Source organism: Bos javanicus, chromosome 16 (assembly GCF_032452875.1).
Source record: "Bos javanicus breed banteng chromosome 16, ARS-OSU_banteng_1.0, whole genome shotgun sequence".
NCBI lineage: Eukaryota > Metazoa > Chordata > Mammalia > Artiodactyla > Bovidae > Bos > Bos javanicus.
The window spans coordinates 64,682,011-64,699,684 of record NC_083883.1 but is presented as its reverse complement, the minus strand read 5'-3'; the positions used below and the strand labels follow the sequence as shown (position 1 = coordinate 64,699,684).

At 40.1% G+C, this 17,674-nt stretch overlaps 1 protein-coding gene across 1 annotated transcript in view; it reads left to right on the top strand.

Moving 5' to 3' along the window:
• Positions 1–17,674, top strand: part of SHCBP1L (SHC binding and spindle associated 1 like) — a 41,392-nt gene that overhangs the window by 18,523 nt on the left and 5,195 nt on the right. The window contains exon 6 of the mRNA XM_061383416.1: positions 11,768–11,873. Coding sequence (XP_061239400.1) covers positions 11,768–11,873 — 106 coding nt within the window. The remainder of the gene's footprint in view (positions 1–11,767; positions 11,874–17,674) is intronic.

The following is a 17,674-nucleotide window of genomic DNA, read 5'->3' as shown; positions in this document are numbered from 1 at the left end:
GGTATAGTAATCTGGGTTGTATGTTTTTCTCTTTCATCACTTTAAGTATGTCCTGCCATTCCCTTTTGACTTGAAGAGTTTCTATTGAAAGATCAGCTGTTATCTTTATGGGAATCCCCTTGTGTGTTATTTGTTGCTTTTCCCTTGCTGCTTTTAATATTTGCTCTTTGTGTTTGATCTTCGTTAATTTGATTAATGTGTCTTGGGGTGTTTCACCTTAGGTTTATCCTGTTTGGGACTCTCTGGGTTTCTTGGATTTGGGTGGTTATTTCCTTCCCCATTTTAGGGAAGTTTTCAACTATTATCTACTCAAGTATTTTCTCATGGCCTTTCTTTTAGTCTTCTTCTTCTGGACCCCTATGATTTGAATGTTGGAGGGTTTAACATTGTCCCAGAGGTCTCTGAGGTTGTCCTCATTTCTTTTAATTCTTTTTTATTTTTTTCTCTCTGCGTCATTTATTTCCACCATTCTATCTTCCACCTCACTTATCCTGTCTTCTGCCTCAGTTATTCTACTGTTGGTTCCCCACAGAGTGCTTTTGATGTCAGTTATTGTATTATTCATTATTGATTTACTCATTTTTATTTCTTCTAGGTCCTTGTTAAACATTTCTTGCATCTTCTCAATCTATTTATCTGTAACTCGATTTTGTTTTCAAGATTTTGGAGCATTTTTACTATCATTATTCTGAATTGTTATTCAGGTAGACTCCCTATCTCCTCCTCTTTTGTTTGGTTTGGTGGGCATTTATCATGTTCCTTTACGTGCTGAATATTTCTCTGCATTTTCATTTTGTTTAGGTTGCTGTGTTTGCAGTGGCCTTTCTGTAGGCTGGAAGTTTGTGATTCCTCTTTATTGTGGAGGTTGCTCCCTGTGGGTGGGGTTGGACTAGTGGCTTGTCAAGGTTTCCTGGTTAGCGAAGCTTGCATCTGTCTTCTGGTGGATGGAGCTGGATTTCTTCTCTCTGGAGTGCAATGAAGTGTCCAGTAGTATGTTTTGAGGTGTCTGTGGGTTTGGTGTGATTCTGGGCAGCCTGAATTTTAATGCTCAGGGCTGTGTTCCTGCGTTGCTGGAGAATTAGCATGGTATGTCTTGCTCTGGAACTTGTTGGCTCCTGGGTGGAGCTTGGTTTCAATGTAGGTATGGAGGCTTTTGGATGAGCTCTTGTTGATTAATGTTCCCTGGAGTCAGGAGTTTTCTGGTGTTCTCAAGTTTTAGATTTAAGCCTCCTGCCTCTGGCTTTCAGTCTTATTCTTAAAGTAGCCTCAAGACTTATCCATCCATACAATACAGATGATAAAACATCTTGGTTAATGGTGAAAAGATTCTCCACAGTGAGGGACACCCAGAGAGGTTCACAGAGTTACATGGAGAAGAGAAGAGGGAGGAGGGAGATAGAGGTGACCAGGAGGAGAAGAGGGAAAATCAAAAGGGGAGAGAGCAGTCTAGCCAGTAATCAATTCCCTGTGTGCCCTTCACAGTCTGGAACACCCAGAGAGGTTCATGGAGTTACATAGAGAAGAGAAAATGGAAGAGGGAGATAGAGGTGACCAGGAGGAAAAGAGGGGGAGTCAAAGGGGAGAGACCAATCTAGCCAGTAATCAGTTCCCTAAGTGTTCTCCACAGCCCAGAACACCCAGAGAGATTCACAGAGTTAAGTAGAGAAGAGAAGGGGAAGGGAGGAGACAGAGGTGACCTGGGGAAGGACAGGGAGAGTCAAAAGGGGAGAGAGCAATTAAGCCAGTAATCATACCCCTAAGTAAAAATGGGTACTGAAGATTAGATTCTTAAAGGTACAAAATTGATAACAAATACCAAAAAGCAAAGATTAAAAATCTAGAGTAGAGGTTAGACTCTCAAAAATACAATATTAAAAATACAAAACAAAATCAATCACAAAAATTATAAAATATATATATATGAAATTTGCTTTAAAAATAGGGTCATTTTTTTTGCAACTTAGTAGTACGTTATAATGGAGAAGGCAATGGCACCCCACTCCAGTACTCTTGCGTGGAAAATCCCATGGATGGAGGAGCCTGGTAGGCTGCAGACCATGGGGTCGTGAAGAGTTGGACACGACTGAGCGACTTCACTTTCACTTTTCCCTTTCATGCATTGAGAAGGAAATGGCAACCCACTCCAGTGTTCTTGCCTGGAGAATCCTAGGGAGGGGGGAGCCTGGTGGGCCGCCGTCTGTGGGGTCACACAGAGTTGGACACGACTGAAGCGACTTAGCAGCAGCAGCAGTAGCAGTAGGTTATAAAAATGAAAATTAGAGGAGTAATAAGAACTTAAAAATTTAAAAAGTAAAAAAATTTAAAAAAATGATAATAGTAAAAATATATCTAGAAATTTCTCTGGAGCTGTTTAGGGCAGTGTGGGGTCAGTTCAGTTTCAGATAGTTCCTTGTTCCAGCTTGTACTTCTTCTCAAGGTCTATAGGCCCCTTCCAATGCTTAGTCAATGCTAACTACAGGGTTTTAATCTGTTGCACCTGGCACTTCTAGAGTGGTTCCCTCTTCTTTGTTTATTTTGGCTTCCTCTGTTTGCAAGTCTCTTCGGTGTCTAATTTCCCCCCTGACACAAGAGGGCAAAGGTGGTCACTTATTTAGTCTCACTTGTTCAGTTGTGCTATGGGAAGGGAGGAACACTGCAAACAAATATCACTGGCATGTGTGGGGAGTGCTCTGTTATGGACCACACTGGGTTTGCCCCAGCTCATGGCGGTATGTGCTTTCCTGGTCTACACTGCTCAGGCTCTGCAGGAGAACCGTCCAAAGCAGGCCCTGCATTTCGTACACTTCCCAGGTCTAAGATGCTCAGGTTCAGGTTCTCAGATACTCCACAAAGGCACAGACTTGGTTGGGCGCGCGTTTTGTGCCCTTCCCAGGTCTGAGCAGCTCAGGTGACCAGGTGCTTGGAGAGCACACTGTCCCAGGTGGGCTGTGCATCTTAATCACCTCCCCGGTCCCAGCTGCTTGGTTTCCTAGGTGCGCCAGGAGAGCACCGTCTCAGGTGTGCCGTGTGTCTCCTCTAGGGAGCTGATCTCTGGCTGCAACCCTCCTGGCAGATGTCAGCTGTCCAGGATCCCAGGAGGACTTGGTTAGCAACTCGGAGCCTGCTCACAGTTTGGTGGAGGATGCATCTCTGGGGCCAACATTGCCTCTCATCTTCTGGCTCTGGTTCTCGCCCGCCTGCCTCTCTGCCTCTGGCAAGGGGAGGGGCTGGTCCAGAGCCGGCTAGCTCTCCTTTGGTATTTATGCAATCCTTTGTTCTGTGAGCGGGCCAGGCTGTGCCTTAGGTTAGAGCTTTTTGCGGAAAGTTCTCTCTCTCTCTCTCTCTTTTTCTGTCTCTGGCTATCCCACAGTTTGGGTTGCTATCTCATGTTAGGTCCCTCAGATTGTCTTCAGGGCATTCAGGCCTGGTCCTTACCTTAAGCGTTCAACCCGCATCTCCCTGTCCAGCCCCCACTCGCTGGTGGTGGACACAGCATCTGGGCTACTTCTCCGCTGGGAGATGCAGTTAGGCGTGTGTTCTGTGGGTTTGTTTTTTTTTTTCTTCCTCCTGGTTATGTTGCCCTCTGAGATTCCAAAACTCCTCACAGACCCACCGGTGAGAGGATTTCCTGCTATTTGGAAACTTCTCCTCCTTCATGACTCCCTTCCTGGGATGGATCTCCATCCCTAACTCTTTTGTCTCTTTTTTCATCTTTTATATTTGTCCCACCTTCTTTCAAAGAGAATGAGCTGCCTTTCTGGGTGCCTGGTGCCCTCCACCAGTGTTCAGAAGTTGTTTTGTGGAAGTTTTTCAGCATTCAAATGATCTTTTGATGAACTCATTGGGGAGAAAGTGGTCTCCCTGTCCTATTCCTCCATCTTCCATGGTCATTCTTTTATCATATCACTTGTCATATATCACCCCAATTGAAATAAGTTATAAAAATAGACATCTAATTTATGCTTTTGGACTGTGGTTTTGGGGAACACTCTTGGGAGTCCCTTGGACTGCAAGGAGATCAAACCAGTCAGTCCTAAAGGAAATCAGTCCTGAATATTCATTGGAAGGACTGATGCTGAAGCTGAAGCTCCAATATTTTGGCCACCTGATGCGAAGAACTGACTCATTGGAAAAGACCCTAATGCTGGGAAAGATTGAAGGCAGGAGGAGAAGAGGACGATAGAGGATGAGACGGTTGGATGGCATCACTGACTCGATGGACATGAGTTTGAGTAAGCTCTGGGAGTTGGTGATGGACAGGGAAGCCTGGTGTGCTGCAGTCCATGGGGTCACAAGGAGTCTGACACGACTGAGCGACTGAACTGAACTGAACTGAATTTATGAGATAAGCACAGGCACAACTACCAATATTGGAAAATTATTTTTATATGAGCTGAATTCACTGAAATCAATGTTCTGGGGTTTTTTATTTTTAAAAAATCTCATAAATCTAGTCCTTTCCTTACCTTTCTTCTTTACCTTCTTACTTTTGGCCAAAGCATAAGAGAAGAGTCAGGAGACATTGTCCACATATAAAATGCAAAGTAGAGAGAATTTGTGGCATTTTGGTTTGAGGGTCATCACCAGCTGTTAATAGCTCAGGTAGCAAAAAAGTGCCATCTTACTGTTTCAAGGTGACACAAAGGACAGAGTTCAAGGCTGACAGAGTAGCTGGAAATTTAGTTGGGATATTCTGAAAGTGAGAGAGCTGCAAAAGGAGTGAGACCCAAAATTTGAGCAACAGAGAATCTCAACAGAGAAATGAAAACTATAATAAAAAAGAACCAAGAATTTCTGGATTTAGCTCTGACATGCAAAGAGCTTGTGAGTTATCATCCTTATCCTTACAGTAAGAAAAAAGCTGAACAAACTTGAAAATTACTTTCTTGGAACCATCAGAGAACTGAGATCACAGGACAAACTGCCACTCTAAAATTTGGAGAAAGATAAATTCAGAGTCACAGCTAAGATCTGCTTATCTTGAACAGAACCAGCTAGAGCCATAAATTATAAGAACATTTAAATGGTAATTTTGATAGATTGCTGGATGCTGAATGATAACTAGTATCAAAGAAACTCACAGGGAGCTGCAGTTATTAGTGAGATCCCATACCTTTGTGGGGTTTTACCTCTAGGAGTCTAACTAGGTTCTCAGTGAAGAGCCAAGAAAGATTCTGTTATGACTCTGGAAGGGTGAAGGGAAAAGTACCCATTATGAAATATACCCAGAGCATTCTCCATAATAAAGATCTGCTATTCTCCAGGAGAAAAGTCTTTACCAGAGTTTTTTGCCACCTAGAGGAAAGGCATTTCTCTGACTCTAGTCCCTTATAGCCTTCCTGTCTGGGGAAAAAGAGGATTAAGAACAGTTGTGAAGGTCACAGTCCAGGGACAGACTCAGTAAAAGACCAATAAGTAATCACAAGAGTATAGACACTTCCTCTCTGCTAAATCTTAAAACCATACCAACAAGATTCCAGGATAATAACTGGATTATAGTTAAAAGAGCTGTAAGACACAGACTCTTCTAAAGAGTAGTTTGGGGCTTCTAAAGGAAGCCCGAAAATATACAGAGACCGAAAATTGGAAATTACAGGAATTTGAAGCCTCTGACACATAAAGCTACAGCAAATAAACATAGGCTACCTCCTGGTTGGATTAATAATTAATCTACTTCACTTCCTGTTAGCCATGTGTAGGTTTCAAAAAAAATTATGATATGCTAAAAGGCAAGGAAATAAACCAAGTCTGAAGAGGGAAAGCAAGCATCAATAACAGACTCAATTATGATTTTGGAATTTATCAGACAGGAAATTTAAAATAGCTATGATTGGGACTTCCCTGGCAGTTCAGTGGTTAAGACTCTGTACTTCCACTGCAGGGGGCCAGGTTCGATCCCTGGTCAGAGAACTAAGATCCCACACACCATGCAGTGCAACCAAAAAAAAAAAAGTAGCTATGATTAATATGTTAAGGACTTTAATGGAAAAAAGTATACAACATGCAAGAAAAAAATGGATAATGTTCAAGCAAAACATGGAAACTGTAAGAATGAATTAAAAGATCATTCTAAAAATCAAAGACACTGTAAATAGAAATGAAGACTTCCTTTGAAAGGCTCATGAATAGATGGGACACAACTGAGGAAAGAATCAGAAAGCTTGAGAAATTGTTTCAAACTGAAATACAAAGAGAAAAAATAATGAAAAAAAGATCTAAGAATTGTGGAATAGTTTCAAAGAATGTAGCACATGTGCAATTGGAATACTAGAAGAGAAGAAAGCAAATGCAACTGAAAAAAAATTCAAATTCATCAGAGCAGATCAGATCAGATCAGTCGCTCAGTCCTGTCCGACTCTTTGTGACCCCATGAATCGCAGCATGCCAGGCCTCCCTGTTCAAATTCATAATGGTGAAAATTTTCCAAAATTAAATGAAAACACCAAACCGCAGATCCAAGAAGCTTAGAGACCACCAAGTAGGACAAATACTCCCAAAATGTGCAAATAGGCATATTATACTTAAACTGAAGAAAACCACAGATAAGAAAAAATCTTGAAAGAAGCCAAGAGGGTAAAGAAACCCTACCTGTGTGTGTGCATTTAGTTGTTCAGTCATGTCCGACTCTTTGCAATCCCATGAACTGTAGCTTGCCATGCTCCTCTGTCCATTGGATTTTCCCAGAAAGACTACTGGAGTGGGTTTGCATTTCCTACTCCAGGGATCTTCCCAAACCAGGGAGTGTACCTGTGTCTCTTGCATCTCCTGTGTTGGCAGGTGGATTCTTTGCCCCTGAGCCACCAGGGAAGCCAACACCTTTTTTTTTTTTTTTTTTTTTGGCAAAGTCTTCCAAAAAATAAAAAGAGAAGGGACTACTTCCCCAACTCATTCTATGAGGCTATTATCACCTTGATACCAAAACTATAGAAAGATATCACAAGAAAACTGCAGAAAATATCCAGTATAAATATAGATGCAGGGACTTCCCTTGAGGTCCAGTGGTTAAGACTCTGAGCGTCCAATGCACAGGATGTGGGTTCAACCCCTGGTCAGGGAACTAAGTCCCACAAGCTGCAGGACACAGCCAAAAGACTTAAATAAAAAATAAGTGAATAAAATAAGTAAATATAGATGCAAAATCTTCAATAATACTTTAACAAACTGGGTCTAACAACATATGAAAAAGATTAGACACTATGACAAGTGGAATTTATGCCAGGAATGCAAGGTTGGTTTAACATATGGAAATAAATCAATATAATACACAATAAAGCCACATTATCATCTCAAAAGTTACAGAAAAATCATTTGACAAAATTCCTCTTTCGTGATAAAAATTCTAAAAAAACTTAGAATAGAATGGATCATCCTCAACCTGTTTAAGGCCATCTGTGAAAATCCTATAGCATCATATTTACCAATGAAAGAATGGATGTTTCCCCGCCTAAGATAAGGAACAAGACAATGATGTCCACTCTTGTATTCAGTTGTGCTGGAGGTTCTAGCCAGAGCAATAGGAAAGAAAAGGAAATAAATTCATCCAGATCCAAAAAGGAAAATGAAAATTATCTCTACTTGCAGATGACATAATCTTGTATATAGAAAATCCTAATGAATTGATGCTTTTGAACTATGGTGTTGGAGAAGACTCTTGAGAGTCCCTTAGACTGCAAGGAAATCCAACCAGTCCATCCTAAAGGAGATCAGTCCTAGGTGTTAATTGGAGGGACTGATGTTGAAGCTGAAACTCCAGTACTTTGGCCACCGGATGCAGAGAGCTGACTCATTTGAAAAGACCCTGATGCTGGGAAAGATTGAAGGCAGGAAGAGAAGGGGACGACAGAGGATGAGATGGTTGGATGGCATCACTGACACAATAGACTTGGGTTTGGGTGGACTCCAGCAGTTGGTGATGGACAGGGAGGCCTGGCGTGCTGCAGTTCATGGGGTCACAAAGAGTCGGACACAACTGAGCGACTGAACTGAATAATGAAATATTTTTCTGTGATGTAAAGAAATTGCTGATATACAAAATAACATGGTGGATCTCAAAATAGTCTGACTGAAAAACTGCAGACAAGAGAGTACATAGCATATTCTACTTTAAAATTCCATTTTAAAATTCTGAAAAAGGTAGTGGTACTGATGAACCTATTTGCAGGGCAGGAATAGAGATGCCGACGTAGAGAACAGACTTGCGTACACAGCTGGGGAAAGAGAGGGAAGGATGAATTGAGAGAGTAGCATTGAAACATACACATTACCATATATGAAATAGAGAGCTAATGGGAAGTTGCTGTATAATGCAGGGAGCTCAACCCAGTGCTCTGTGACAACCTAGAGGGATGGAATGGGGTGAGGGGTGGGAGGGAGGTTCAATAGGGAGAGGACACGTGTATACTTATGGCTGATTCACATGGCTATATAACAGAAACCAACACAACATTGTAAAGCAATTATCCTCCAATTAAAATTACAAGAAAGGAAAATCTATGACAAAAAGATTAGTGGGTTTCTGAAAGTCGATGCTGAGGACTGACTGCAAAGATGTATGAAGGAACTTGTACGATGGGAATGTTCTATATCTTGAGTGTTATGATTGAGTTGCTGCTAAGTGACTTCAGTCGTGTCCGACCCTGTGCGACCCCAGAGACGGCAGCCCACCAGGCTCCCCCGTCTCTGGGATTCTCCAGGCAAGAACATTGGAGTGGATTGCCATTTCCTTCTCCAATGCATGAAAGTGAAAGGTGAAAGTGAAGTCACTCAGTCGTGTCTGACTCTTAGCGACCCCATGGACTGCAGCCTACCAGGATCCTCCATCCATGGGATTCTCCAGGCAAGAGTACTGGAGTGGGGTGCCGTTGCCTTCTCTGACAATAGTATATAGTACCACCTATAATCTTTTTTTTTTGAATGAAATGTCAGAACATTTATTCACCTGAAGCTCATCAGTTGAGCCTTCTCCAGAACCCTCCTGATGGGTTCAAAATCCCTGCAGTAGAATGGTAGTCTTGGCCTTGCACTCTGCCCTATGAAGGAGAAATGAGCTCCTGACAAATGAGAGACGCCCACTGATCTACATTTCTCCTTGAGTGCAGCTACTTCTTCCAAAGGCTGGAAGGAGCAGGGTTTGACCTCTTCCTTCTCCTTTTATACCGGGTAGTTTGAGGCAACAATTGTAAGTGTGTGTGTCTCTTCTGCAGTTCCAGGCTCTTCTTCTGGCCAGCTGGTCCTCAAAACTCAGAGGGTAGATTTTTAATTGAATCTTAATATTACCAAGCTTCTAGATCTAAATGTCAGGGGGATTGAAGAACTTTTGAAATGATGCCTTGTTATTCAATTAGCCAAATTATGTGGGAAATTCTATAGATCAACAAACAAATATCAGGGAATTCCCTGGTGACCCAGTGGTTAAGACTCCAGGCTTCCACTACAGGGGACACAGATTCGATCCCTGGTGGGACAACTAAGATCCTACATGCTGCAGGGCCAATAATTAAAAATAAACATCATAAAAGAGAATGGGTAATTAGTATAAATGAAAAAAGATAGATTTAGACATTTAAGATATATTGATCAAATTTAGTGTATGGACCTTGCTTGGCTCTTGATTCACATAAACCAATGGTAAAAATATCTTCCAGAGCTAAGTGCAGACATTGAACACAGACAAAGTGTTAGATGATGTAGGGGCACTATTATTAACTTTGTTTGGTGTAATAATGATACTGTGGTTATGCTATTTTAAAAAGTGGCTACCTGTTGGATATACATACTGAGGTATTTACAAGTCAAATTAAACCATAGCTGGGATTTCCTTTAAAATATTTTGGTGACTATGATAGGGGAAAATGTTGTGAGAATGAGATAAATGACAATTCTCGAAAGTACTGATGGATGGATATATATTAAATATATATATATTCTCTACTTTTAAATATACTATTTTTTCTACTTTGGATATGTTTGAAATTTTTCATAATAAAGAACTGGGGATTTTGTTTGTTGAATTTTAAATAGGTTATGTTCACATAGGTTATAGCCATCAGAGTGAGTTCAACATGAGTATTCCCTATCTTTACCCACACACTCAATGACTGTCAGTCACAAATGAGAGGAATGAGTCAGTGGTGAAGAAAACAGCAAAGCAAGTGAAGTGGGCAGAACAGTGGCAACTGGTACCCACCTCTGTATTTGGGATGAGTGGGGAGTTGTAGGACCGTGACAAATGGAAGATCACAAACATGATTGAGTTAAATGGGTGTATACATTTGTGAAATCTCATAGAGAGGTTCACTTAAAATGAGTGTTATGTAAATTATACCTTATTAAAAATATAACTTTGAAAATCACTGACATAAACCTTTAATTTTAAAGCTAGGATTGTATGATAAACTATTTCCTGCATGTAAGATGCTTTACTCTTTGAGCAACTAGTAATTATATATATGGTGAAAAAAATGTATGAGTAGTTCTCTTTCTCAAATCAAAATTTGCTTAAATAGGTATAAAAGTGCTGAATGGGTTTGATGTTGAAATGTCAAATGAAACTTTTCCTTTGGAGGACATTGCTAATATCTTAGAGTTCAAAATTCAATCATTGGAATGATAAATACGTAGGAACAGTTCTCTGAAATGTTAAGCTTCACAAAAATATTGGTAACTGAGGTATTGCTTATATGTGGAACCTAAAAAGAAGGGTGCAAATGAACTTAGTTACAATACAGAAGTAGAGTCACAAATGTGAAAACAAGCTCATGGTTACCAGGGTATAAGGGGGAGGGGAGAGAAGTAAATTGGGATTGACATATACACACTGCAAAGTGTATATAAAATAGATAACTAATAAGGACCTACAGTTATAACACAAGGAGCTCTACTGTATACTCTGTAATGGCCTATATGGGAAAAGAATCTAAAAAAAGGGTGGATATATGTATATGCATAACTGATTCACTTTGCTCTACACGTCAAACTAACACAACCTTATAAATTAATTATATACCAATAAATTATTTTAAATATTGATAATTGAAACATAAGCTGAAAAATATTGGTTTTAATGCTGCATCAAGTGATAAAGTGCTGCAGAGAACCCAAAAGATTACCCATACAGTAAATATGGCTGACAGTAATGATAAAAGTTATACTCAATTTTTTTTCTTTCTTTTGGTAACACTTAAATGATGAATAGGAAACAGGAACTGTAAGGGAAAGCAGAAAGAAGACAAAGAATGGAATTATCTAAAAGTGCTGAATAGCAACTAGTTAAAAACAATGAAGAAAGAAGCTAGAATTGTTTAATGGAGGCCAACAGCCAACTTATCCTGCTTCAAAGGATAAGTTCTCCATAGATACAAAAACAATTAATTAAACGTAGTCTCTCAAATTAGGCAGGTCCCCAAATATTCTTATACCTCAGTAGCACAGACATAACCTATCTCTGCTTTGAGTGTCTACAATTCAATGTATTATGGAAGTATAATCAGGAAATTTTCTACTGTACTGAAAAGATGATTGAGGTATTGATTGTAGTGAGTTGCATGCAGATTTTCAGAGTTCAAAAGATTTCAGAGTTCAATGGTTTAAACACTCAGTTATTTAAAAGATCTCAATTATTCCATCACTCTCAAATTGCTCATTGCTCTCAAGAAGCTCAAAATGAATGGAACCTATTACTCAAAGATGCTTAGTACCAAGTTTTAAGTAGGTGTACCTTAAGTATTTTTCATACTGATTTAATTAAAATACATGTTTTCAACTTCAGAGTTCATGGACCCTTCTTTCCAAGAATTCTGAGGCGTAGGAAAGGAAAAAGAAACTTTGGAAAGACTATAACACATATCGTAGCAAAAGTGATGACTACTGACATGGTAAGTAATACATTTTATTCTTATTTGTTCATTTAAGTTTAGCTGCATATAATTAGAAAACAAGCTCTTTGAAGGTTGGATTCTTGTCTGACGTTAATGTCTCTGTTACACCCAGCTCAGTGATTGACATAATATAGGTACGAAATAAATAAATGTCCACAACTATTTACAGAGTACTAATCTTGTTGCCAGGTGCTATGCTAGCATCTATGGGAGAGAAATATGAGAAATACTGCATTTGAAGGAGATACACTTTTGAACCAGACCCACAATCGTGCTTCTTCCATACATCTGAGCAGTTTGAATGATGGTGGAGATGTTGTTTAGTGGAAGCTGAGTCATGTCTGACTCTTTTTGTGACTCTCTGGACTGTAGCCTGCCAGGCTCTTCTGTCCGTGGGATTTCCCAGCAAGTATACTGGAGTGGGTTGCCATTTCCTTCTTCAGGGGATCTTCCCAACCCAAGGATCAAACCTACATCTCCTGCATTGGCAGGCGGATTCTTTACCACTGAGCCACCTGGGAAGACCTATGGTGGAGACACAGACAAGTAAATAGGCTATTGCAGTTGCAACACAGAATAATATAATAGTAAATGCTACGATAGGAGTATATACAGGAGGCACTTAGGATGGGTACATAAGCAGAGTTAGGAATTCTGGCAACGTTGCTTGAAAGAAATAACGCAGATGAAACCTAAAGGATGAGTGTAAATTTAACTAGCCCAAGTGGGGAAATGTTCTAAGTCATCTCACTTGACCTCTCAGTAGTATTTCACAGCTGTCTCCTTGAATAGTTTTTCATTGTCTTCTGTTATCATATTTTGCTGGTTCAATCTCTCTAATTGTTGTTGTATTTTTTCTCCTTCTGTCCTCTAAATGCTTGGAACTTATCTTTTTTCTGCACTATAATATGCCTAAGTGATTTATGTGATCTTTTCCCATGACTTCAGTTATATACATTAATAATCTAAAATGTGTATCCACAGCCCACATTTTTTGTTCTGAGGCCCAAACCGGTATGTCTAGCTACCTATTGCTCATCACCCCTTAATTATGTCCTGAGTACTTCAACTCAGTGTCCACAATTAAATTCATGATCTTATCGAGTAACTAGATTATCTTCTAATGTTCTCTGTTTCAGTAAATGGCACAACCACCTACCCAATTGTTAATTACCATCTTCTGAGAGTTTATCGTCCCCTTGTCACCTTCATATACCCCTTCCTCCCTCACTAAACCACGTCTTGGCATACACCATGTTGTTTCAGAGAGCTACCGTATGTCCTTTAGGTCTCAATTTAAATGTCGTTTCCATAGAAAAAAACTTGCTCAACCTTCAGAATACATAGACTACATACTGTGCACCCTGCATGTTCCCTTACTGTCACTTTTCCTTATCATAACTGTGCTAAATATTTTCTGTGGCTACCTATTGAATGTCTGTCTCATTTACTATTAATATACTAGCTATTAAGAGCAAGGGGAGTATGTTTACCATTCATGTAGTCACCTAGCATGATGATTGGTATAAGGTGGGTGCTGAGCATTTTTCATTGAATAGTAAATGAGTACATGTTTGACAGAGAATGGGGTATATATGAGGAACTAAAAGAAGTCCAGAAAGGATGGTATTTAATACCTAGTAGGAGAATGAATCGGAGAAGGCAATGGCACCCCAGTCCAGTACTCTTGCCTAGAAAATCCCATGGACGGAGGAGCCTGGTAGGCTGCAGTCCATGGGGTCGCTAAGAGTCAGACACGACTGAGCGACTTCACTTTCACTTTTCACTTTCATGCATTGGAGAAGGAAATGGCAACCCAATCCGGTGTTCTTGCCTGGAGAATCCCAGGGACAGGGCAGCCTGGTGGGCTGCCATCTATGGGGTCGCACAGAGTCAGACACAACTGAAGCGACTTAGCAGCAGCAGCAGCAGGAGAATGAATAGAGATAAAGCCTGGCCTATTAGACTGGTCTTATCTGTTATCCTACCAACTTTTATTATTTTTAAATAAAATTTAATTTCCTTTGATTTGCTTACTGGATCAGATTTTCAATAACATTAATTATTCCACCAATTTTATTTGTAAACATCTTTTGAAACATCATTGTAAAGTAAGGTATAGATTTTATCTCCAGCCTTTTAAAATATTTTTTTTTACCTATCTTTTTATTTGTTTTTAAATGTTTTTGGCTTTATTTTCCTATATAACAGTAAAATGTTTCTGTGATTTTTATTCAATGCTTTGCAACCCTGTCTTCATTTGTGTAAGTAAATATCCACAAACTTCAGACAACAGGACAATGAGAGGAAGACTACTCTGAGAAGGCAGCATCATCAATTTCTACTTTGCTTAGATCTTTGATTTTAGATTTACCTTTGAGGTGGACAAAATATTTTAATTTGGTGTACCTAGTCACAGCTGTGTATATAAGCCTTTAACAGTTTTCTCAACTTTGAAGATTCTTCGGTCTTTTTCCTGCTCTGTACTCTCCTTAAACAGTTTTAATCCATGCCCATTATCATTATGCTGGTGATCTTTACAAGCAGTGTAGTGAAAAGGCATGGACTTTGTAGTCAGGTAGTCCAGTGTTTAAATAGCCTGTTTTGGGCAAGCAGCCTAACTCTGAACCCCAATTTCTTTATTTTCAGAGTGCTTTAAAAAGAGAGAAAAACTGTGCTGATTAAGAGGATGATCTCTGGAGCCAAACTGCCTGGATGCAGAGTCTGGCTTTGGCACTTATTAATTATGTAATTTTCAACAAGCTGTTTTCCCATTTGCGCTTTAGTTCCTCGTCTGTAAAATAGGGATAATACTGTGTTCTTTATTTATAGAGACTATATGAATTCACATTTGTCATGTGCTTAGAATAATGGCCAGCACATAGTAAGTATTCGATAAACGTTTTCTACTAGTATGATGGCTACCGTGGCTACCACCACCATCACAACCATCACCACCAATACCACCACTAAACTTTGTTTTTTTGAGGATGAAATTAAATCCTATGTATAAAATACCTAGCAGCCTGGCATGCAGTGGTTTTTCAGTAGATTTATCCCCTCTTGCATTTTTTGCTGATCAACATCACTAGAAGTTCTTCTCAGCATCTTTACCTTATGTTTCACTAAAAGATAACGACCCTAAATTTGAACTTACTGTTCTTTTGTACACAGCCTGTCCTTAGTCCTCCTGTATTCTCTATTGAATTAATGTCCTAGATATCCTTCCAGTCAATTGAACTAAATATGTCTACTTCCTTAGTCTCTCAAATTGTGATGAGAGACCTGAATTCTGTCTTTAGGTTTAGACTCAGTCTGACTTCTGAATCATTCCTAACAGAGATAAGCAGTATTTGTTTCAGTGCTTAAACTAAAGTTCAACATTAGTTATTCTCCTATATTTAGGAGAAATATCAATGTCCCCATTGTTCATCATAGGACTCTATCCTGTTCCTTCTTTGTCTAGAAGGCAGGATAGTGTGGTGGTGAAGAATATAAGCTTTACAATAATAGAAATCTAGGTTTGATTCATAGTTTTTCTTCATAATACTTGGGTTGGATTTAAAAAATTGCATAGTTTCTCTTACTTGCTTATCTATAAAAAGGAGTAATGAAGTCTATCCTATAGAGTCATTCAGTTCAGTTCAGTCACTCAGTCGTGTCCGACTCTTTGTGACCCCATGAATTGCAGCACGCCAGGCCTCCCTGTCCATCACCAACTCCCAGAGTTTACTCAAACTCATGTCCACCGAGTCTGTGATGCCATCCAGCCATCTCATCCTCTGTCGTCCCCTTCTCCTCCTGCCCCCAATCCCTCCCAACATCAGAGTCTTTTCCAATGAGTCAAATCTTTGCATGAGGTGGCCAAAGTATTGGAGTTTCAGCTTTAGCATCATTCCAAAGAACACCCAGGGCTGATCTCCTTCAGAATGGACTGGTTGGATCTCCTTGCAGTCCAAGGGACTCTCAAGAGTCTTCTCCAACACCACAGTTCAAAAGCATCAATTCTTCGGCGCTCAGCTTTCTTCACAGTCCAACTCTCACATACATACATGATCACAGGAAAAACCATAGCCTTGACTAGACGGACCTTTGTTGGCAAAGTAATGTCTCTGCTTTTTAATATGCTATTTAGGTTGGTCATAACTTTCCTTCCAAGGAGTAAGCGTCTTTTAATTTCATGGCTGCAAACACCATCTGCAGTGATGGTAACTCTGGGACTTGGATTCTATCCCATCCCCAGAGTTTGCTGTATTGATTGTTGAGGACTGCAGTTGTCAATATGTTTAGTGAGTTTCTCAAGCTATTTTTAAAAGGCTCTATTTTGTGTATGGCTGCTAAAGTCTCTATTATGTCACTAACTGAGATACAGTTAGTGACCTGACAGAAATTTTCCTAAAAACCTACAGTTAAAAGTAAAAAATCTTGTTTTTGCAGAATAGGTACTCTTCAAAGCTATGTCAGGCTGCCTACAACTGCCAATTGCTTTCATGTTCTGCTTGCACAGGGCCGTGATCAGTCAGAAGCACAAGCCTAAGGTCTTTACAGATCTTTTCTGAGTATGCATCCATCCGTGAGATTGTGCATTTCATTGTAGGTTCCCAGGATATGAGGTAGCTCTTATTACCCCAAGAAATCTTCCTCTTCAGCTTCCTCATTTGTAGGCTTTTTCTTGTCCCTTCCTTCATCCTTTGTCCCACGTAGCTTTGGGTATAGGATGTCTTTAAATGCTTTTATCAGCTGCTACTTGGCAAAGCTCCTCCATCCTCAGTTCAGTTCAGTTCAGTTCAGTCGCTCAGTCATTTCCAACTCTTTGTGACCCCATGAACCGCAGCACGCCAGGCCTCCCTGTCCATCACCAACTCCCGGAGTCTACCCAAACCCATGTCCATTGAGTCAGTGATGCCATCCAACCATCTCATCCTCTGTCTTCCCCTTCTCCTCCTGCCCTCAATCTTTCCCAGCCTCAGGGTCTTTTCAGATGAGTCAGCTCTTCACATCAGGTGGCCAAAGTACTGGAGTTTCAGCTTCAACATCAGTCCTTCCAATGAACACCCAGGACTGACTTCCTTTAGGATGGACTGGTTGGATCTCCTTGCAGTCCAAGGCACTCTCAAGAGTCTTCTCCAACACCACAGTTCAAAAGCATCAATTCTTCAGTGCTCAGCTTTATGGTCCAACTCTCACATCCATACATGACCACTGGAAAAACCATAGCCTTGACTAGACGGACCTTTGTTGGCAAAGTAATGTCTCTGCTTCTGAATATGCTATCTAGGTTGGTCATAACTTTCCTTCCAAGGAGTAAGCGTCTTTTAATTTCATGGCTGCAATCACCATCTGCAGTGATTTTAGAGCCCTCAAAAATACAGTCAGTCACTGTTTCCACTGTTTCCCCATCTATTTGCCATGAAGTGAGGGAGGTAAAACAAAGGTCAGTTTCCTTATCAGTCCCTCTTCTGAGGTAAGGAGGAATAAGAAAAATATAAATCATGGGAATTCCTTGGTGGTCCAGTGGTTAAGACTCAAAGCTTCCCAGTGCAGAGGACATGCGTTCGATACCTCGTCAGGGCATAAAAATCTTGCAAGCTGCAAGCATGGCGCAGCAAAACAAAACAAAACCCAAACAAACAAAAAACTTAGGGGAAAAAAAATGAGATGGCTTCTAGAGTTTTTCCAAAACATTTATTTACAGAGATAATCCTTGTGCTGTTTGCCACAGATGTATAAGAGTACGTAAGATGTAATATAAACACAAATGACTATCTTGGTTTGCTGACTTAGGATTACTGTAAGAG